Below are 23,401 nucleotides of genomic sequence, written 5' to 3'. Positions count from 1 at the left end.
ACAAGGGTAGCATGTTACATGAGCACGTGTGTGTGGATTGGGTTGATACCCCTTACAAGGGTAGCATGTTACATAAGCACGTGTGTGTGGATTGGGTTGATACCCCTTACAAGGGTAGGACGGTACATGAGCACGTGTGTGTGGATTGGGTTGATACCCCTTACAAGGGTAGCATGTTACATGAGCACGTGTGTGTGGATTGGGTTGATACCCCTTACAAGGGTAGCATGGTACTGAGCACGTGTGTGTGGATTGGGTTGATACCCCTTACAAGGGTAGCATGTTACATGAGCACGTGTGTGTGGATTGGGTTGATACCCCTTACAAGGGTAGCATGTTACATGAGCACGTGTGTGTGGATTGGGTTGATACCCCTTACAAGGGTAACATGTTACATGAGCACGTGTGTGTGGATTGGGTTGATACCCCTTACAAGGGTAACATGGTACATAAGCACGTGTGTGTGGATTGGGTTGATACCCCTTACAAGGGTAGGACGGTACATGAGCACGTGTGTGTGGATTGGGTTGATACCCCTTACAAGGGTAGGACGGTACATGAACACGTGTGTGTGGATTGGGTTGATACCCCTTACAAGGGTAGCATGTTAAATGAGCACGTGTGTGTGGATTGGGTTGATACCCCTTACAAGGGTAGGACGGTACATGAGCACGTGTGTGTGGATTGGGTTGATTCCCCCTACAAGGGTAGGACGGTACATGAGCACGTGTGTGTGGATTGGGTTGATACCCCTTACAAGGGTAGGACGGTACATGAGCACGTGTGTGTGGATTGGGTTGATACCCCTTACAAGGGTAGCATGTTACATGAGCACGTGTGTGTGGATTGGGTTGATACCCCTTACAAGGGTAGGACGGTACATAAGCACGTGTGTGTGGATTGGGTTGATACCCCTTACAAGGGTAGCATGTTACATAAGCACGTGTGTGTGGATTGGGTTGATACTCCTTACAAGGGTAGCATGTTACATGAGCACGTGTGTGTGGATTGGGTTGATACCCCTTACAAGGGTAGCATGGTACTGAGCACGTGTGTGTGGATTGGGTTGATACCCCTTACAAGGGTAGCATGTTACATGAGCACGTGTGTGTGGATTGGGTTGATACTCCTTACAAGGGTAACATGGTACATGAGCACGTGTGTGTGGATTGGGTTGATACCCCTTACAAGGGTAGCATGGTACATAAGCACGTGTGTGTGGATTGGGTTGATACTCCTTACAAGGGTAGGACGGTACATGAGCACGTGTGTGTGGATTGGGTTGATACCCCTTACAAGGGTAGCATGTTACATGAGCACGTGTGTGTGGATTGGGTTGATACCCCTTACAAGGGTAGCATGTTACATGAGCACGTGTGTGTGGATTGGGTTGATACTCCTTACAAGGGTAGCATGTTACATGAGCACGTGTGTGTGGATTGGGTTGATACTCCTTACAAGGGTAGCATGTTACATGAGCACGTGTGTGTGGATTGGGTTGATACCCCTTACAAGGGTAGCATGTTACATGAGCACGTGTGTGTGGATTGGGTTGATACTCCTTACAAGGGTAGCATGTTACCTGAGCACGTGTGTGTGGATTGGGTTGATACTCCTTACAAGGGTAGCATGTTACATGAGCACGTGTGTGTGGATTGGGTTGATACTCCTTACAAGGGTAGCATGTTACATGAGCACGTGTGTGTGGATTGGGTTGATACCCCTTACAAGGGTAGGATGTTACATGAGCACGTGTGTGTGGATTGGGTTGATACCCCTTACAAGGGTAGCATGTTACATGAGCACGTGTGTGTGGATTGGGTTGATACCCCTTACAAGGGTAGCATGTTACATGAGCACGTGTGTGTGGATTGGGTTGATACTCCTTACAAGGGTAGCATGGTACTGAGCACGTGTGTGTGGATTGGGTTGATACCCCTTACAAGGGTAACATGGTACATGAGCACGTGTGTGTGGATTGGGTTGATACCCCTTACAAGGGTAACATGGTACATGAGCACGTGTGTGTGGATTGGGTTGATACCCCTTACAAGGGTAGGATGGTACATGAGCACGTGTGTGTGGATTGGGTTGATACCCCTTACAAGGGTAGCATGGTACTGAGCACGTGTGTGTGGATTGGGTTGATACCCCTTACAAGGGTAGGATGGTACATGAGCACGTGTGTGTGGATTGGGTTGATACCCCTTACAAGGGTAGCATGTTAAATGAGCACGTGTGTGTGGATTGGGTTGATACTCCTTACAAGGGTAACATGGTACATGAGCACGTGTGTGTGGATTGGGTTGATACCCCTTACAAGTGTAGCATGGTACTGAGCACGTGTGTGTGGATTGGGTTGATACCCCTTACAAGGGTAGCATGGTACTGAGCACGTGTGTGTGGATTGGGTTGATACCCCTTACAAGGGTAGGATGGTACATGAGCACGTGTGTGTGGATTGGGTTGATACCCCTTACAAGGGTAGCATGTTAAATGAGCACGTGTGTGTGGATTGGGTTGATACCCCTTACAAGGGTAGGACGGTACATGAGCACGTGTGTGTGGATTGGGTTGATACCCCTTACAAGGGTAGGACGGTACATGCGCACGTGTGTGTGGATTGGGTTGATACCCCTTACAAGGGTAGGACGGTACATGAGCACGTGTGTGTGGATTGGGTTGATAACCCTTACAAGGGTACTACGGTACATGAGCACGTGTGTGTGGATTGGGTTGATACCCCTTAGAAGGGTAGCATGTTACATGAGCACGTGTGTGTGGATTGGGTTGATACCCCTTACAAGGGTAGCATGGTACTGAGCACGTGTGTGTGGATTGGGTTGATACCCCTTACAAGGGTAGCATGTTACATGAGCACGTGTGTGTGGATTGGGTTGATACTCCTTACAAGGGTAGCATGTTACATGAGCACGTGTGTGTGGATTGGGTTGATACCCCTTACAAGGGTAACATGGTACATGAGCACGTGTGTGTGGATTGGGTTGATACCCCTTACAAGGGTAACATGGTACATAAGCACGTGTGTGTGGATTGGGTTGATACTCCTTACAAGGGTAACATGGTACATAAGCACGTGTGTGTGGATTGGGTTGATACTCCTTACAAGGGTAGCATGTTACATGAGCACGTGTGTGTGGATTGGGTTGATACCCCTTACAAGGGTAGGACGGTACATAAGCACGTGTGTGTGGATTGGGTTGATACCCCTTACAAGGGTAGCATGTTACATAAGCACGTGTGTGTGGATTGGGTTGATACTCCTTACAAGGGTAGCATGTTACATGAGCACGTGTGTGTGGATTGGGTTGATACCCCTTACAAGGGTAGCATGGTACTGAGCACGTGTGTGTGGATTGGGTTGATACCCCTTACAAGGGTAACATGGTACATGAGCACGTGTGTGTGGATTGGGTTGATACCCCTTACAAGGGTAACATGGTACATGAGCACGTGTGTGTGGATTGGGTTGATACTCCTTACAAGGGTAACATGGTACATGAGCACGTGTGTGTGGATTGGGTTGATACCCCTTACAAGGGTAGCATGGTACATGAGCACGTGTGTGTGGATTGGGTTGATACTCCTTACAAGGGTAACATGGTACATAAGCACGTGTGTGTGGATTGGGTTGATACTCCTTACAAGGGTAACATGGTACATGAGCACGTGTGTGTGGATTGGGTTGATACTCCTTACAAGGGTAACATGGTACATGAGCACGTGTGTGTGGATTGGGTTGATACTCCTTACAAGGGTAACATGGTACATAAGCACGTGTGTGTGGATTGGATTGATACTCCTTACAAGGGTAACATGGTACATAAGCACGTGTGTGTGGATTGGGTTGATACTCCTTACAAGGGTAACATGGTACATAAGCACGTGTGTGTGTATTGGGTTGATACTCCTTACAAGGGTAACATGGTACATAAGCACGTGTGTGTGGATTGGGTTGATACTCCTTACAAGGGTAGCATGGTACATGAGCACGTGTGTGTGGATTGGGTTGATACTCCTTACAAGGGTAACATGGTACATAAGCACGTGTGTGTGGATTGGGTTGATACTCCTTACAAGGGTAACATGGTACATGAGCCCGTGTGTGTGGATTGGGTTGATACCCCTTACAAGGGTAGCACGGTACATGAGCACGTGTGTGTGGATTGGGTTGATACGCCTTACAAGGGTAGGATGGTACATGAGCACGTGTGTGTGGATTGGGTTGATACTCCTTACAAGGGTAACATGGTACATAAGCACGTGTGTGTGGATTGGGTTGATACTCCTTACAAGGGTAACATGGTACATGAGCACGTGTGTGTGGATTGGGTTGATACCCCTTACAAGGGTAGCATGGTACATGAGCACGTGTGTGTGGATTGGGTTGATACCCCTTACAAGGGTAGGATGGTACATGAGCACGTGTGTGTGGATTGGGTTGATACCCCTTACAAGGGTAGCATGTTACATGAGCACGTGTGTGTGGATTGGGTTGATACCCCTTACAAGGGTAGCATGGTACTGAGCACGTGTGTGTGGATTGGGTTGATACCCCTTACAAGGGTAACATGGTACTGAGGACGTGTGTGTGGATTGGGTTGATACTCCTTACAAGGGTAGGACGGTACATGAGCACGTGTGTGTGGATTGGGTTGATACCCCTTACAAGGGTAGCACGGTACATGAGCACGTGTGTGTGGATTGGGTTGATACCCCTTACAAGGGTAGCACGGTACATGAGCACGTGTGTGTGGATTGGGTTGATACCCCTTACAAGGGTAGCATGTTACATAAGCACGTGTGTGTGGATTGGGTTGATACCCCTTACAAGGGTAGCACGGTACATAAGCACGTGTGTGTGGATTGGGTTGATACCCCTTACAAGGGTAGCATGTTACATGAGCACGTGTGTGTGGATTGGGTTGATACCCCTTACAAGGGTAGCATGGTACTGAGCACGTGTGTGTGGATTGGGTTGATACTCCTTACAAGGGTAGCATGGTACTGAGCACGTGTGTGTGGATTGGGTTGATACCCCTTACAAGGGTAACATGGTACATGAGCACGTGTGTGTGGATTGGGTTGATACCCCTTACAAGGGTAACATGGTACATGAGCACGTGTGTGTGGATTGGGTTGATACCCCTTACAAGGGTAGGATGGTACATGAGCACGTGTGTGTGGATTGGGTTGATACCCCTTACAAGGGTAGCATGGTACTGAGCACGTGTGTGTGGATTGGGTTGATACCCCTTACAAGGGTAGGATGGTACATGAGCACGTGTGTGTGGATTGGGTTGATACCCCTTACAAGGGTAGCATGTTAAATGAGCACGTGTGTGTGGATTGGGTTGATACTCCTTACAAGGGTAACATGGTACATGAGCACGTGTGTGTGGATTGGGTTGATACCCCTTACAAGGGTAGCATGGTACTGAGCACGTGTGTGTGGATTGGGTTGATACCCCTTACAAGGGTAGCATGGTACTGAGCACGTGTGTGTGGATTGGGTTGATACCCCTTACAAGGGTAGGATGGTACATGAGCACGTGTGTGTGGATTGGGTTGATACCCCTTACAAGGGTAGCATGTTAAATGAGCACGTGTGTGTGGATTGGGTTGATACCCCTTACAAGGGTAGGACGGTACATGAGCACGTGTGTGTGGATTGGGTTGATACCCCTTACAAGGGTAGGACGGTACATGCGCACGTGTGTGTGGATTGGGTTGATACCCCTTACAAGGGTAGGACGGTACATGAGCACGTGTGTGTGGATTGGGTTGATAACCCTTACAAGGGTAGGACGGTACATGAGCACGTGTGTGTGGATTGGGTTGATACGCCTTAGAAGGGTAGCATGTTACATGAGCACGTGTGTGTGGATTGGGTTGATACCCCTTACAAGGGTAGCATGGTACTGAGCACGTGTGTGTGGATTGGGTTGATACCCCTTACAAGGGTAGCATGTTACATGAGCACGTGTGTGTGGATTGGGTTGATACCCCTTACAAGGGTAGCATGTTACATGAGCACGTGTGTGTGGATTGGGTTGATACCCCTTACAAGGGTAACATGGTACATGAGCACGTGTGTGTGGATTGGGTTGATACCCCTTACAAGGGTAACATGGTACATAAGCACGTGTGTGTGGATTGGGTTGATACTCCTTACAAGGGTAACATGGTACATAAGCACGTGTGTGTGGATTGGGTTGATACTCCTTACAAGGGTAGCATGTTACATGAGCACGTGTGTGTGGATTGGGTTGATACCCCTTACAAGGGTAGGACGGTACATAAGCACGTGTGTGTGGATTGGGTTGATACCCCTTACAAGGGTAGCATGTTACATAAGCACGTGTGTGTGGATTGGGTTGATACTCCTTACAAGGGTAGCATGTTACATGAGCACGTGTGTGTGGATTGGGTTGATACCCCTTACAAGGGTAGCATGGTACTGAGCACGTGTGTGTGGATTGGGTTGATACCCCTTACAAGGGTAGCATGTTACATAAGCACGTGTGTGTGGATTGGGTTGATACTCCTTACAAGGGTAACATTGTACATGAGCACGTGTGTGTGGATTGGGTTGATACCCCTTACAAGGGTAACATGGTACATGAGCACGTGTGTGTGGATTGGGTTGATACTCCTTACAAGGGTAACATGGTACATGAGCACGTGTGTGTGGATTGGGTTGATACCCCTTACAAGGGTAGCATGGTACATGAGCACGTGTGTGTGGATGGGGTTGATACTCCTTACAAGGGTAACATGGTACATAAGCACGTGTGTGTGGATTGGGGTGATACTCCTTACAAGGGTAACATGGTACATGAGCACGTGTGTGTGGATTGGGTTGATACTCCTTACAAGGGTAACATGGTACATGAGCACGTGTGTGTGGATTGGGTTGATACTCCTTACAAGGGTAACATGGTACATAAGCACGTGTGTGTGGATTGGGTTGATACTCCTTACAAGGGTAACATGGTACATAAGCACGTGTGTGTGGATTGGGTTGATACTCCTTACAAGGGTAACATGGTACATATGCACGTGTGTGTGTATTGGGTTGATACTCCTTACAAGGGTAACATGGTACATAAGCACGTGTGTGTGGATTGGGTTGATACTCCTTACAAGGGTAGCATGGTACATGAGCACGTGTGTGTGGATTGGGTTGATACTCCTTACAAGGGTAACATGGTACATAAGCACGTGTGTGTGGATTGGGTTGATACTCCTTACAAGGGTAACATGGTACATGAGCACGTGTGTGTGGATTGGGTTGATACCCCTTACAAGGGTAGCACGGTACATGAGCACGTGTGTGTGGATTGGGTTGATACGCCTTACAAGGGTAGGATGGTACATGAGCACGTGTGTGTGGATTGGGTTGATACTCCTTACAAGGGTAACATGGTACATAAGCACGTGTGTGTGGATTGGGTTGATACTCCTTACAAGGGTAACATGGTACATGAGCACGTGTGTGTGGATTGGGTTGATACCCCTTACAAGGGTAGCATGGTACATGAGCACGTGTGTGTGGATTGGGTTGATACCCCTTACAAGGGTAGGATGGTACATGAGCACGTGTGTGTGGATTGGGTTGATACCCCTTACAAGGGTAGCATGGTACATAAGCACGTGTGTGTGGATTGGGTTGATACTCCTTACAAGGGTAACATGGTACATGAGCACGTGTGTGTGGATTGGGTTGATACCCCTTACAAGGGTAGCATGGTACATGAGCACGTGTGTGTGGATTGGGTTGATACCCCTTACAAGGGTAGGATGGTACATGAGCACGTGTGTGTGGATTGGGTTGATACCCCTTACAAGGGTAGCATGTTACATGAGCACGTGTGTGTGGATTGGGTTGATACCCCTTACAAGGGTAGCATGGTACTGAGCACGTGTGTGTGGATTGGGTTGATACCCCTTACAAGGGTAACATGGTACTGAGGACGTGTGTGTGGATTGGTTTGATACTCCTTACAAGGGTAGGACGGTACATGAGCACGTGTGTGTGGATTGGGTTGATACCCCTTACAAGGGTAGCACGGTACATGAGCACGTGTGTGTGGATTGGGTTGATACCCCTTACAAGGGTAGCACGGTACATGAGCACGTGTGTGTGGATTGGGTTGATACCCCTTACAAGGGTAGCATGTTACATAAGCACGTGTGTGTGGATTGGGTTGATACCCCTTACAAGGGTAGCACGGTACATAAGCACGTGTGTGTGGATTGGGTTGATACCCCTTACAAGGGTAGTATTTTACATAAGCACGTGTGTGTGGAACCCCTTACAAGGGTAGCACGGTACATGAGCACGTGTGTGTGGATTGGGTTGATACCCCTTACAAGGGTAGGACGGTACATAAGCACGTGTGTGTGGATTGGGTTGATACTCCTCACAAGGGTAGCATGGTACTGAGCACGTGTGTGTGGACTGGGCTTATGGTTCACACCACTTACATGTGTTGTTGTCATTTCCCAGCCCATACAGGAAGGTGCATGAGCACGTATGAGTGGATGGAGCTCGCAGACACACTTGTTCACATTCACTGCAGGCTTGGCATACGTCATTGGCTAAAAAAATATGCATGCTTTAGAAAACTTAATCCTAATCAAATCCCTTGATAGTGTTGCTAATGGCAACCCTACACAATTAACTCTTTTCACAGGGTGATACTCATATTAATACGAGTATTTTGATAGTAACGAATTTATAAAGACACGCATTCCTAGAGTCACGCATTCCTAGAGAAACGCATTCAGAGAGCCACAAATTTCTAAAATCACGTATTCCTGAAGACACAGGCATTCCAAGAGTCACGCATTCCACACCTGGCTGGCTATAAGGTCATGCATTCCCTAACTGGCTGACTGTAAGGTCACGCATTCCTCACCTGGCTGGCTCTAAGGTCACGCATTCCTCACCTGGCTTGCTGTAAGGTCACGCATTCTTCACCTGGCTGGCTGTAATGTCACGCATTCCTCACCTGGCTTGCTGTAAGGTCACGCATTCCTCACCTGGCTGGCTGTAATGTCACGCATTCCTCACCTGGCTGGCTGTAAGGTCACGCATTCCTCACCTGGCTTGCTGTAAGGTCACGCATTCATCACCTAGCTGGCTGTAAGGTCACGCATTCCTCACCTGGCTTGCTGTAAGGTCACGCATTCATCACCTAGCTGGCTGTAATGTCACGCATTCCTCACCTGGCTTGCTGTAAGGTCACGCATTCATCACCTGGCTGGTTGTAAGGTCACGTATTCCTCACCTGGCTGGCTGTAAGGTCACGCATTTCTCACCTGGCTGGCTGTGAGGTCACGCATTTCTCACCTGTCACGCTGTAAGGTCCATCGATGGCGTCAATTCCTAGAGGCTGGAACAAGTCCCCAACCTCGATTTCGGTCACGTGATTAGCCCCAGGCGCCAGATCGGCACGGTAGATCTCGCCCCAGTCCGCGGCGTTCACCTCGGTCCAGTGTAAGTAACCTTTACTGACGACCATCCAAAATGGGTTTATCACGTGATTTGAAATAACCTTCTGAGCACTTGGAGCTGAAAAAGTTTTTAAAGTTGTAAAACAATGTAAAAAAATATTGGTTTGTAGGAAAAAAACACGCAAACTACCGTTTCATCTCTACAAGCCTGTTTCGTTGTTGCCCACTTGTCAGGAGATTTATTAAGAATATATTACTACCATCACTTATATACTATCTTATATACTATGTACTTATGTATAAAATTAACATAAAAATAGGGCGCGAAATTTGAATTGCTGTTATGATGAAATTGAATAGTTCAGCTGTTGCATAACAGTTTTTTGATGAAATTGAATAGTTCAGCTGTTGCATAACAGCTTTTTTTCCTACAAACCAAGATATAGGTGGTCTCCCCATTCGGAGCCGAGATAAGAACTCGCGCGTACCACAAGTGCAGCACTAGCCTTTGCCAGTTTTCTTATATATTTCCTTATGGAATCTCATCCAATATGGCAGACAATAGAATCATAATGGCCGACAAGAAAATCCAATATGGCCGACAACAGAGTCCAATATAGCCGACAACAGAATCCAATATGGTCGACAACAGAGTCCAATATTGCCGACAACAGAATCCAATATGGTCGACAACAGAGTCCGATATAGCCGACAACAAAATCCAATACAGACGACAACAGAATCCAATATGGCCGACAACAGAATCTTGTACAGCTAGAATCTATTTTTGCGGCAACAGAATCTTTTTTGGTCGACACCAAAATATATGGCTGACAATTGAATCCAATATGGCCGAAAATAAAAACAATTAATAAAACATTAGGATGCGGAGGCGCTTTCACTTCAGAAGGCGTTTTTAATTCATTATACTAAAAGTTTACGTTTTCTCAAGTAAAAAGTACTGAAGAAATTAGTTTCGCGTTAAACTGTACTACTACTGTATTTCGAACGGATAGCTCTGAGACATGACCACTATTTCTACTTACACGGGAGAGAAAGATCCAAGTAGTGTATGCTTCTATCTATTTTCGTGGACCAGTAAAGTCTGTTATTCGCTCGGTCTAGTGCCAGTCCCCATGGCTCGGAGTTGTTGCGGAGAGTCATGACTACTTGCATGTTGCTCCCATCCATGTGGGACTTGTAGATTGCAGTTTGGACGTAACCCGCAGTGAAGTACATGAGTCTGGAGAAAAATGGGCACGGATGAGTAAGTTACTCTCCGACGAGGAGCCCCGAAAACTCAATGCATGGACCAGGGACCAGGGCTCATTCCTGCGCGCAGGCGAGGTGAAGTACAGGCGAGGTGAAGCGCAGGCGAGGCGGAGCGCAGGCGAGACGGAGCGCAGGCGGTGGCGGCGGTGGCGGTGGCGGCGGCGGTGGTGGTGCTGGTGGTGGTGGTGGTGGTGGTGGTGGTGGTGGTGGCGGTGGTGGTGGCGGCGGTGGTGGTGGTGGTGGTGGTTGTGGTGGTGGTGGTGGTGATGGTGGTGGTGGTGGTGGTGGTGGTGGTGGTGATGGTGGTGGCGGCGGTGGCGGTGGCGGTGGCGGTGGTGACATGTTGATGCTAATGGTGGTTATGTCGATGTCGATGGAGATGGCGATCTTATAATGTATGACTCACCCGGCGCTGATGTCAGTCACGATAGCTCTGGGATTGACAACGGATACCACTTTAGTCATATATGTCCCGTCGAGCTTGGCCGCCAAGATTCTATTTTTCTCGTAATCTGACCAGTACATCTTTTGGCATCCGGGATCTATTGCCATTCCTGTCACTCGCCTCTGATTGGCCAAAATAAACTCATCTTTCCCTGTTCGGAGTGACACTTTTCGAATATCATAGTTAGAGGTCCAATAATAAATATCCTTGCTGGCGGGATCTGTAAACAAGAGAAATCAAACGGTGAAAATTGCATAAATACTATTTCACGATAACTGACAGGCGCTGTCTTCTCCGGCTAGGACCCTGGATCCACCGATGGACAGATAAGGTTTTGAATTTTTCAGAAGTGCAAAAACCTTGGTCTCTATATTGTCTTTTCGGATTGGAGGGTTAAGCTAGAGGGATGTATCTCCTATTGTACTAGAGGGATGTATCTCCTATTGTACTAGAGGGATGTATCTCCTATTGTACTAGAGGGATGTATCTCCTATCGTACTAGAGGGATGTATCTCCTATTGTACTAGAGGGATGTATCTCCTATTGTACTAGAGGGATGTATCTCCTATTGTACTAGAGGGATGTATCTCCTATTGTACTAGAGGGATGTATCTCCTATTGTACTAGAGGGATGTATCTCCTATTGTACTAGAGGGATGTATCTCCTATTGTACTAGAGGGATGTATCTCCTATTGTACTAGAGGGATGTATCTCCTATTGTACTAGAGGGATGTATCTCCTATTGTACTAGAGGGATGTATCTCCTGTTGTACTAGAGGGATGTATCTCCTATTGTACTAGAGGGATGTATCTCCTATTGTACTAGAGGGATGTATCTCCTATTGTACTAGAGGGATGTATCTCCTATTGTACTAGAGGGATGTATCTCCTATTGTACTAGAGGGATGTATCTCCTATTGTACTAGAGGGATGTATCTCCTATTGTACTAGAGGGATGTATCTCCTATTGTACTAGAGGGATGTATCTCCTATTGTACTAGAGGGATGTATCTCCTATTGTACTAGAGGGATGTATCTCCTGTTGTACTAGAGGGATGTATCTCCTGTTGTACTAGAGGGATGTATCTCCTATTGTACTAGAGGGATGTATCTCCTATTGTACTAGAGGGATGTATTTCCTATTGTACTAGAGGGATGTATCTCCTATTGTACTAGAGGGATGTATCTCCTATTGTACTAGAGGGATGTATCTCCTGTTGTACTAGAGGGATGTATCTCCTATTGTACTAGAGGGATGTATCTCCTATTGTCACTCACCTATAGCCACATCCTCATCTGTCACTCACCTATAGCCACGCCCTCATCTGTCACTCACCTATAGCCACGCCCTCATCTGTCACTCACCTATAGCCACGCCCTCATCTGTCACTCACCTATAGCCACGCCCTCATCTGTCACTCATCTATAGCCACATCCTCATCTGTCACTCATCTATAGCCACATCCTCATCTGTCACTCACCTATAGCCACGCCCTCATCTGTCACTCACCTATAGCCACGCCCTCATCTGTCACCCACCTATAGCCACATCCTCATCTGTCACTCACCTATAGCCACGCCCTTATCTGCTTCTCACCTATAGCCACGCCCTTATCTGCTACTCACCTATAGCCACGCCCTCAGGCCTTCTGTTGTGGATCTTGATAGGAATCTGCCTGATGTGTGAGTTAGACTCAAAAATAACTTGCTGTAGAAGATTTCGGCCAGTGTCAGTGACGACCATGAAGGCATCAGCGTCTACAAAATTGGGAAATAAAGGACCAAGATTCTCTTCGTTAATTCTATCCACTCTTAGCAAAGACTTAACACCTGTACTTTACCATCGCCAAATGACGTTTAACTTCCATATGTCATTGGTTTAGCAAAGACTCTCTTCCAAGAACACTTGCCTGTCGGTTCTTCCCAGTGAGATTGTTAATTTGTAGCTGTATATTGTGAAGTTTGAGTTTACAAGAAGAAAGTAGTGAGATGGAAATACTGTATCCCTTAAAGAGTCTCCAAAGGAAGTTTTGTAACCAAAACAAGCTTAGAATCCATAACAAAATTTTGGTACACCTGGTTCTGAAAGAATGGTGGCCCTACTATGCCATGATCACCATTCTGTGAGTAATAAAGGAAACCACTATACTCACCCGGATCAGGATTTGGTGTGTCCGCTTTTCTACACACAACGCCAGCGTCCTCGCTGTGTTGACAGTTCTCGATTCCAAGTCCGTTATGGGGACAGTACACCAATCGAGATTCGTTTCCTGTACATTCCAGGTTGTCTAGCCAAATACTACCAGCCCCAATGCCCCAAGTGGCACCGCCTGTTTAACGAAGACAGTATGACTATAGAAATACACTGGGCTTCCAATGGCGTCATATCTTGCAATCACGTTATCAAGTAATTAGCGCTTACTATGCCTTGTAACAACGAAGGAAAGTATGGGAATTCGGAACTGAATACCAGTATTTCACGGGAGGTCTACGAAGACACATACGTCTCTATAGGATAAAGTCATGTTTGTCCGTGAACTTCAGGGCTCGACGAGGGTTGTACGAGGATTCCACGAAGATCTCTAGGGTCAAGGAGATTTTTAGGAGAACTTGAGGGGCTCTACAAAGGTTTGACGAAGACACTAAAAAGGACTGTATGAGGGACATATGGGATATATGAGGGCAGGGAAAACTAGTTAAATTTACCGCTGTACTGACCTTGGGCACTGAGGGCGCCAGGATAACCCAACTCCCGGCACACGACATCTGCGTCCTTGATATCCCATAAGTCATCGCACACTGTGCCCCATCGACCGTTGTGTTTGATTTCCACTCGGCCCTCATTCGGATGGCGTCCGTCACGCAGTCGGAGTGTTGCGTTACCTTTAAAAGGATAGCTAATATTTGGACATACTTTTCTTATTTGTAACTAGGTGTCCTAGCCACTGCATATGTAACGTGTTATACGAGGCTAAATGCTCGCATTTAGACAAGGTTAGACTCACAGGGCAGCGTCACAAAGCTCTAGAGGTTATGCGTACGTGACCTGTGCTGGCATACGTGGTACAGCGGTATGCCTTTGAAGGGAAGCTTTACACTGAGTGGCAAATCCTCTGATCAACCGTCGTTTGGTGCTAAGACATGGGAAGCCCCTCCCATCCCAGGAGGGAAAAAAGTTACTTAGTATTCCACTGCTTATCAGTGTGACGGGTGCCCAGTGTGGGACGGTGACATGGTTGCCATGGTTACCGAGCGCGGCAATCTCCATTGGGCACCCACCCGCCAACATATCTAGTATTGATGAGTTTAATATTTGGAAAAAAAATAACCGCCCTTCTAAACAAGGGGGGTAAATAGAGCGATCCACTTACCCAGAGGCGCTGTGGAGTTGACTTTACACTGCACACCCACGGGTCTATTATCGCGACATGTAGGAGCATCCCAACCGGGGTGGTGACAGTAAGCAACTGAAGCCTCGTCCCCGGTGCATGTTGGACTGCTCATCAAAATCCGATCATTCGATTGGCCGAAGTACCCGCAGCAGATTGGGTTCCAGGCCCCCTGGTAGCCGAGCTGGTTGCAGATGACGTGGGCGTCTTGTAATGTCCAGTCGTCATCACAGATGGTGCCCCAGTAGCCGACTCGCTTATCGCCGTACGACTGATAGAAAACCTCCACGCGGCCTTCATGGATCTCCAAGCCTCCTCGTAAACGAACCTGGAAACCTGAAAAACGTGAACATCTATATAATTAATATGGAGAAACAACCCTTAATAATAGGTTTCTGTCAGCCGCAATTTGAGAGCCATTTGAGCGAAATATGTCTGACAGAAATTTCGTTTAGATTGATTTTGGTTAATTAGATATTAAATTTTAATATTGAATGGATATACTAAGGGGTGACTGGCTTTTTTGTTTGGTTTGTAATCTGCACATGCAACGTTAGCCTGGTGTGACACCTTTGCGTCTGTGTTACTGTGTGTTTATCGCGTTACATGCAACGTTAGCCTGGCGTGACACCTTTGCGCTTGTGTTACCATGTGTTTATTGCGTTACATGCAACGTTAGCCTGGCGTGACACCTTTGCGTCTGTGTTACCGTGTGTATATTGCGTTACATGCAACGTTAGCCTGGCGTGACACCTTTGCGTCTGTGATACCGTGTGTATATTGCGTAACATGCAACGTTAGACTCACATGACACTTTACGGCTGAGTTACCGTGTGCATTGCTGACGTAACGGCTGAGTCACCGTGTGTCTATTGCGTTACCTGTAACGTTAGCCTGGCGTGACACGTTGACTGCTGAACCAGACCGGTCGGAGCACATCACACCGGCCTCCTCTCCCGGGTAGCAGTCGGAGTTCGCCCAAACATCGTGTGCGCACTGCGCAATCGATATCTCATCTCCGCGGCACTTGACGTGATCCAAAAGGTAGCCTATCTCACTTGCAGATCCGAAGAATGCCTCAACAGTTGCATTTATGGCTAAAAGGTTTGAAATATCGAGATACAACATAATAAATTCGTCGGAAATCGCTCGCCCTGTTATTAAACGAGCATCTAATAGTCTTATGCGTATTAGTAATATCTCATCAGCCTTCCCCATTTTTTTTACATTTAAGGTTATTCCTCTGAATTGCATTGCGCACCTATTCCTGCGCACGAGCGTCCGCTATTTTTGTTTTGCGTCGTTTTGCGCGCACACGTAAGTGAAATTACATACTTTGCTTAGAAATTGAAGGAAACAAACTCAGTATTTTAGATTTTGCGCTTAACCCGATCTGGGTAACCCTGTATTTTTTTTTATTTCAAAACGTTGTTCATTTCGTCGCTCTAAATAAGCTTTCAAGAGATTCTCATCATATCTTCAATTTCAGAGGAATATTCCTGATTTTGTCTTTCGACGAGTAATAGTCACGAGGCGACGAGACTCATTAATATTGTGAGCGCGCGTAACACTTTTTCCGCCAAGTCCACAGGTAGCCAAATACAGCTTTACCATTTTGCGACGACTAGAATTTATGTAAGGGGAAAGATGAGGAACAAGATTGTTAATGGGTATTTCATAAGGAAAGGACCAGACACATTTTAGGGCGTATTTTTTAGTCATGTAAAATTTGGAATCCGTAAAAAATGATGTTTTTGTTTCCTCCCTGACTTTCCCAATTGGCAAGAAGGGGCCCGTGGGGGAGGGGGTACCAGCCACGCAAGGGCTAATAAACTCGTGAGAGGATGAAAAAACCCGCTAAACCTGATTGTGTTAAGGCTGGATCCGCTCAAAGGGTGATATATCAAACATATAAATTTACGCTAAGCTCCAATACATCGGCCTCCCTGGGATCAACTAGGGTCTGACACTGCAAGGGTTGAAGTGAGAGAGTAAAGACTGCTTTATGTTTAACGTGAGCGTTTCACTGGTTCCCAACTAGTAGAATACACAAGAATATATTGCTTGTCCTTTGTTTATCATTGGTCATCATTATCATTGTTTATCAAGTGAGTTCTACTTTTCGTAAGACTTCGAGAAAAAAAATGCAATTATTTTTTTTGCGGGATAAGTTGCAAAAGAAAGAAAAAACTTACTTGTGACAGGGCCTTCACCTTTCCAGGCACAAACGACCACGAGATTTGTGTATTATGCTTATCGCGAATCTCACACGGGTGCACACTAGTAGCAGTTTAATGGTGTTTGTCATCACTTTTACCCGCTTATCGACGATTTTAATAACAAATACACAACGTATTGATTTATTCATTTTATGGCGTTCATCTCACCTCGCTTGAAGCCCAGCATTCTACATATAACAGTTGCTTCATCGATTCCCCAGTGGTCATCGCAAACCGTCCCATTGCGTCCATCTTTGTTGATGATGATCAGTCCTTCTTGGCCGTTCTTTGCGGGCGTGCTGGCATTTACCAGGTAGACCGTTACATCTGAATGAATTATGCGTGTAATGAATGTAGGATGGATGGATGGCACGTGCCCCCAGTTCCCCATCCTCTGCTACGGCCCTGGTCCGTTACTGAAAACTATATTGTGATTGTATAGCGTTTTGTAGTCTACAAAACCATGCATCATGCCAGTCAAATCAAAGATCTGAATTCTCAACTGGGATTTTTGGGACATAATGTGAAGCATCTACTTGCCTACGTATTATGTTGGTGATTCTCTGTAACTTACACTCAATCCAAAGTTTTTGTTCGTATTGAAATTTAATCACATTTAACCGTGCAGAACAACGATGCAGAGGCCCATACCTGGAATCGGAGGGGCTGGCGTAACAACAACTGTAGAATATAGAAACCGAGTTAGTGAAAAACGATATTCAAAGTGAAGAAGGGAAAAGGTGAGATCTTACCACTGCCGCAAGTGAGCCCGTCAGCATTCAGCGGCGCTCCTGTAGGACATGCGCACACCTTTGTAGTCTTCGAATCAGGAAGGCAGATGTGGCTACAGTTGCCGTTATCAGCGGTGCACGGACTTGAACCTTTCACAACAACAACAAACTACTATCAACTACTCGGTGTTTACAACTCACCAATCAGTGTTTACAACTCACCAATCAGTGTTTACAACTCACCAATCAGTGTTTACAACTCACCAATCAGTGTTTGCAACTCATTAACCAGTGTTTACAACTTACAAATCAGTTTTTAACAACTCACCAATCAGTGTTTACAACTCACCAACAGTGTTTACAACTTACAAATCAGTGTTTACAACTCACCAATCAGTGTTTACAACTCACCAATCAGTGTTTACAACTCACCAATCAGTGTTTACAACTTACCAATCAGTGTTTACAACTCACCAATCAGTGTTTACAACTCTCCAATCAGTGTTTACAACTCACCAGTCAGTGTTTACAACTCACCAATCAGTGTTTACATCTCATCAATCAGTGTTTACAACTCACCAACAGTGTTTACAACTTACAAATCAGTGTTTACAACTCACCAATCAGTGTTTACATCTCATCAATCAGTGTTTACAACTCACTAATCAGTGTTTACAACTCACCAATCAGTGTTTACAACTCACCAATCAGTGTTTACAACTCACCAATCAGTGTTTACAACTCACCAATCAGTGTTTACAACTCACCAATCAGTGTTTGCAACTCATTAACCAGTGTTTACAACTTACAAATCAGTTTTTAACAACTCACCAATCAGTGTTTACAACTCACCAACAGTGTTTACAACTTACAAATCAGTGTTTACAACTCACCAATCAGTGTTTACAACTCACCAATCAGTGTTTACAACTCACCAATCAGTGTTTACAACTCACCAATCAGTGTTTGCAACTCATTAACCAGTGTTTACAACTTACAAATCAGTTTTTAACAACTCACCAATCAGTGTTTACAACTCACCAACAGTGTTTACAACTTACAAATCAGTGTTTACAACTTACCAATCAGTGTTTACAACTCACCAATCAGTGTTTACAACTCTCCAATCAGTGTTTACAACTCACCAGTCAGTGTTTACAACTCACCAATCAGTGTTTACATCTCATCAATCAGTGTTTACAACTCACCAACAGTGTTTACAACTTACAAATCAGTGTTTACAACTCACCAATCAGTGTTTACATCTCATCAATCAGTGTTTACAACTCACCAATCAGTGTTTACAACTTACCAATCAGTGTTTACAACTCACCAATCAGTGTTTACAACTCTCCAATCAGTGTTTACAACTCACCAATCAGTGTTTACAACTCACCAATCAGTGTTTACATCTCATCAATCAGTGTTTACAACTCACCAATCAGTGTTTACAACTCACCAATCAGTGTTTACATCTCATCAATCAGTGTTTACAACTCACCAATCAGTGTTTACAACTCACCAATCAGTGTTTACAACTCACCAATCAGTGTTTACAACTCACCAATCAGTGTTTACAACTCACCAATCAGTGTTTGCAACTCATTAACCAGTGTTTACAACTTACAAATCAGTTTTTAACAACTCACCAATCAGTGTTTACAACTCACCAACAGTGTTTACAACTTACAAATCAGTGTTTACAACTTACCAATCAGTGTTTACAACTCACCAATCAGTGTTTACAACTCTCCAATCAGTGTTTACAACTCACCAGTCAGTGTTTACAACTCACCAATCAGTGTTTACATCTCATCAATCAATGTTTACAACTCACCAACAGTGTTTACAACTTACAAATCAGTGTTTACAACTCACCAATCAGTGTTTACATCTCATCAATCAGTGTTTACAACTCACCAATCAGTGTTTACAACTCACCAATCAGTGTTTACAACTTAAAAATCAGTGTTTACTACTCACCAATCAGTGTTTACAACTCACCAGTCAGTGTTTACAACTCACCAATCAGCGTTTACAACTTACAAATCAGTGTTTACAACTCACCAATCAGTGTTTACAATTCATCAATCAGTGTTTACAACTCACCAATCAGCGTTTACAACTTACAAATCAGTGTTTAAAACTCACATATCAGTGTTTACAATTCATCAATCAGTGTTTACAACTCAAAAATCAGCGTTTACAACAATCATCTCTGTGTTTGAAACTTACCAGTAAGTTCCATATCAGTGTCTACAATATTTGACTCCTGGGGAGGGGGTGATCATCGGCAAAATCGATTTTAACCCTAAGGGATGGCACTTTGGGTGTGATCAACGGAAATTGTTAACCCTAAATGATAGCAAATCGCGTGTGGTAGAACGAATTTTTAAACCTAAGAGATAGCAGAATCAGAAAAACCCTAAAAAATCCCTAAGGAATAGCAGTTGGTCGAAATTTTATACCCTAAAAGATAGGACGATCACCCCCTTCTTATTATCTGGAGAGTCTGTACCCGGGATTTGACTATTCAATCCCTTTTTACAGTTTCAGTGTTTATTTGACTATTCAATCCCTTTTTACAGTTTCAGTGTTTATTTGACTATTTGATTTGACTATTCAATCCCTTTTTACAGTTTCAGTGTGTATTTGACTATTTGATTTGACTATTTAATCCCTTTTTACAGTTTCAGTGTTTAAAACCCTAGCAACCTGTTAAGCACCTTGTTTGACACTCGCTGACTCGAAATCTGTCAGTTGAAAATGCTGTAACCTACCGCTGAGTTGCTCTGAAACGTTGAAGGCCACCATTCCTCTGACATCAACTTGTCCAGGACTAATATGTCCATAGCTTGTCATCTGCTGCGACACGCCAGGAGAGATTTGGCGAATTCTATAAGAAGTGCCGAAAAAGAAATCATGAGAAAAAAAAACAATGACGTCTTTGGACAATAGACGCCTAGAAGCTAAACATTCTCCTTTTTAACTCGTGAATGCTTGCAAAGCAGTTACGAGTTATTGGAGGGACTTCTGTGTCACTGGATCGTCGGGTCGATCATCCGTAAATTTTTTGTGGTCTTTCTGTGCTTTCGCAACACAGCAATTTTTAGATCTTCCTGTAAACTTCCGGTTAAAGCTTAGTACTATAAAAAATGCCTTGTCATCGGCCTGTGACCCCTACGGTCATTCCGATTTATAGCCGTAAGGTATATATAAGCTAGTTTTTACAGAAAAGTCTTCAATGTGGGTTTAGCGTGCGCATGCGCCTTCGTCACTGACGTCAATCGATCTTCTACGGTTCATTCCAATTCGAGTTGTTAGTTTACAAAACAAGTAAAATGCTAGCAAAGCTTTTAATTCTCCTTCTAGTATTCGAAGATTCGCATTTTTGGGTTTTCGCATTATTTGTTTCAATTTGTGCTTAAAGAATGATTTTGTGCTGAAAGAGCGGATAGCCAAAGCTACGACTTTTAAAGTCAGAGAAACACAAGGAAAAAGCCTCTGTTAGCAAGGCCTTTCTCTGCAGGGAAATAAAAGAAAGCCTCTGTTTGCAGGTCAAAAAAAATAGTATGGACTTTAAGTTGTTTTTTCCATAATTCTTTTTTTATAAGTTAAGTGCTAAATATCATCAAGAAACGATCAATATCGATTTTGCGAATTTCTAGAATGTTTACATGCTTAAAATACATATGACTGTAGCTTGATTAATTATGTTGGGTATTTAACTTCTGTTTCCGGAGAGAATAGGGCGAAATTTGACATGCTAGCAAAAGCAGTTCGAACGGTGAGATACCAATTAGGATAAAAACTAATTTTACTAATTTTACTTCGGCAATGCCTCGGTGGTATAGTGGTTCTGTCGCTTCTCTAAGACGTCAGAAACCGGAGGTTCGATCCCTACTTGTGACGTCTAATTTTTTGTCTTGTACTCTGGTACCTAGGGTACCTAGGGTACTCGCGGGTACCTAGGGTACCTAGGGTACTCGCGGGTAATTGTTTTCAAAAATTCTTTTGTTATGGAATTCAATACCAATGGACCACGACGTAACCAAGATCCTCGATGGGTTTCAGCTGTGATCACCAAGTTACAGGGAACACGCTGTGTCACGGTCAGAGTAGTTCCAAGAGGACCAACTTGGCGCCGACACGTGGAGCAAATCCGCCCTCTGTTTATCAGAGGACAACGAGCCTGGCGACACGCCGAGCACCACAGCTGGCACGGTTGATCAAGAAACAAAGAACGGACAACAGAGTCCTTCGCCTAGCACCACAGAATGCACGATGGATCATGACCCAAAGAAAGGAAAACAAAGTCTTTCGCCTAAACTTAAACGACGTAACCCTCCTACGGGAGATGAATACAGTGTATACAGGCCAAGAAGATCTGAACGCTTAAAAAAGCGTAAAATTTGACATTACTTTATCTCCTAACGCTGTACATTAGGCTAGTGGGGACGTGTTATGGAATTCAATACATGCGAGACTCTTGTTGTTACGTAATTCAGTACATCAATACTCTTGGGGCACGTGAACCTAAGAGTATGCAAATCTAGTGTATAAATTAAGTGTGAGTTAAGTGTTTTACAGTCTTGAATAAATATATAAAGAAGTAGAACTCTGTTTTGTGAGGCGAAAAACACAACATCGTTCAAATTGAAACCCGTTTAGTAACCCCTTCAAAGCGTGCGATCGATCTGATCTGTTGCGAATATAATCACCAATCCTTGGAAATATCGAAAAAAATCGAGTGTCAATTTCTAATTTACTCTTAGATATTTCCAAAGAATTGATTCGGTGGTCCGCTTGTCATATGAGGTTAGACTGAGTTAGACTGACCTCATATAGGAGTGGTTTGCAACTGCAGTTTTTTAGATCTTGTACCCAACCCCCAAAACTGCGATTTCATTTGCAGGTGTATGGCGCCTCATATTTAAGAATTTTCAAACTTGAGGCATTGTTGATTATATTCTCAACAGATCAGAGGCTACTAAACGGGTTTCAATGTGAACATTTTTTTAAAAACAATTACCGGTGAAGGGCCTTAACACTCCCATCACACGGGAATACATTCAGGGAAAAGTGGATTTGATGCCTCAGTAAAAGGAAAACGTATCGTAAAATCGATAACTTATCGATTTTACGATATAAAGGCAAATCACTTAGAAATATCGTTGCGACAAGGTCGTTTGCTCTGCACTTCTCCAGATGTCCTTTACCGATAAGAATGCGCCACGAAGAGCCTCGATTATCTCCTCCTTAAATATCCCCACTCACCTTTCTACGGTACGTGTGTTACTGTCTCCGTAGTAAACTGTGTCTTTCAGGAATGTCATAGAGAATGGCGTTGGATTAATGCCTTCATTAATGTGTTTTTGTCTGTCCAATCCATAGTAGTCGGAAGATTCCAATGTCAACACGCTTGCATCGTACCCTTTGATGACGCAAACATGGTTAGATGAATATCCATTAACTTTTCAATCTTCTTTGACTAGAAAGGTGTCCACTGTCTTATGTCCTTAATAACGAGGTGTTCACTGTATTATGTCCTTAATAACGAGGTGTTCACTGTCTTAAGTCCTTAATAACGAGGTGTTCACTGTCTTATGTCCTTAATAACGAGGTGTTCACTGTCTAATGTCCTTAATAACGAGGTGTTCACTGTCTTATGTCCTTAATAACGAGGTGTTCACTGTCTTAAGTCCTTAATAACGAGGTGTTCACTGTCTTATGTCCTTAATAACGAGGTGTTCACTGTCTTATGTCCTTAATAACGAGGTTTTCACTGTCTTTTGTCCTTAATAACGAGGTTTTCACTGTCTTATGTCCTTAATAACGAGGTGTTCACTGTTTTAACGAGG

The 23,401-nt window shown here is 44.6% G+C and overlaps 1 protein-coding gene across 5 annotated transcripts in view; it reads right to left on the bottom strand.

Moving 5' to 3' along the window:
• LOC5508390 overlaps positions 1–23,401 on the bottom strand; it is a 133,768-nt gene that overhangs the window by 63,714 nt on the left and 46,653 nt on the right. For all 5 annotated transcript variants that reach the window (XM_048731302.1, XM_048731301.1, XM_048731300.1 and 2 more), the window contains exons 29-42: positions 22,818–22,974; positions 20,321–20,436; positions 17,562–17,690; positions 17,461–17,490; positions 16,978–17,136; positions 15,472–15,687; positions 14,573–14,926; positions 13,920–14,084; positions 13,355–13,531; positions 12,828–12,959; positions 11,162–11,420; positions 10,530–10,726; positions 9,380–9,601; positions 8,512–8,625 (exon numbers count right to left, since the gene is read on the bottom strand). In XM_048731302.1, the coding sequence (XP_048587259.1) occupies positions 8,512–8,625; positions 9,380–9,601; positions 10,530–10,726; positions 11,162–11,420; positions 12,828–12,959; positions 13,355–13,531; positions 13,920–14,084; positions 14,573–14,926; positions 15,472–15,687; positions 16,978–17,136; positions 17,461–17,490; positions 17,562–17,690; positions 20,321–20,436; positions 22,818–22,974 (2,427 nt within the window). The remainder of the gene's footprint in view (positions 1–8,511; positions 8,626–9,379; positions 9,602–10,529; positions 10,727–11,161; positions 11,421–12,827; positions 12,960–13,354; positions 13,532–13,919; positions 14,085–14,572; positions 14,927–15,471; positions 15,688–16,977; positions 17,137–17,460; positions 17,491–17,561; positions 17,691–20,320; positions 20,437–22,817; positions 22,975–23,401) is intronic.

The sequence above is a fragment of the Nematostella vectensis genome, chromosome 8 (assembly GCF_932526225.1).
Source record: "Nematostella vectensis chromosome 8, jaNemVect1.1, whole genome shotgun sequence".
In the NCBI taxonomy this organism is placed as follows: Eukaryota; Metazoa; Cnidaria; class Anthozoa; order Actiniaria; family Edwardsiidae; genus Nematostella; species Nematostella vectensis.
Note: the sequence above shows the minus strand (reverse complement) of the source record. Positions and strands in the feature narration are given on the sequence as shown.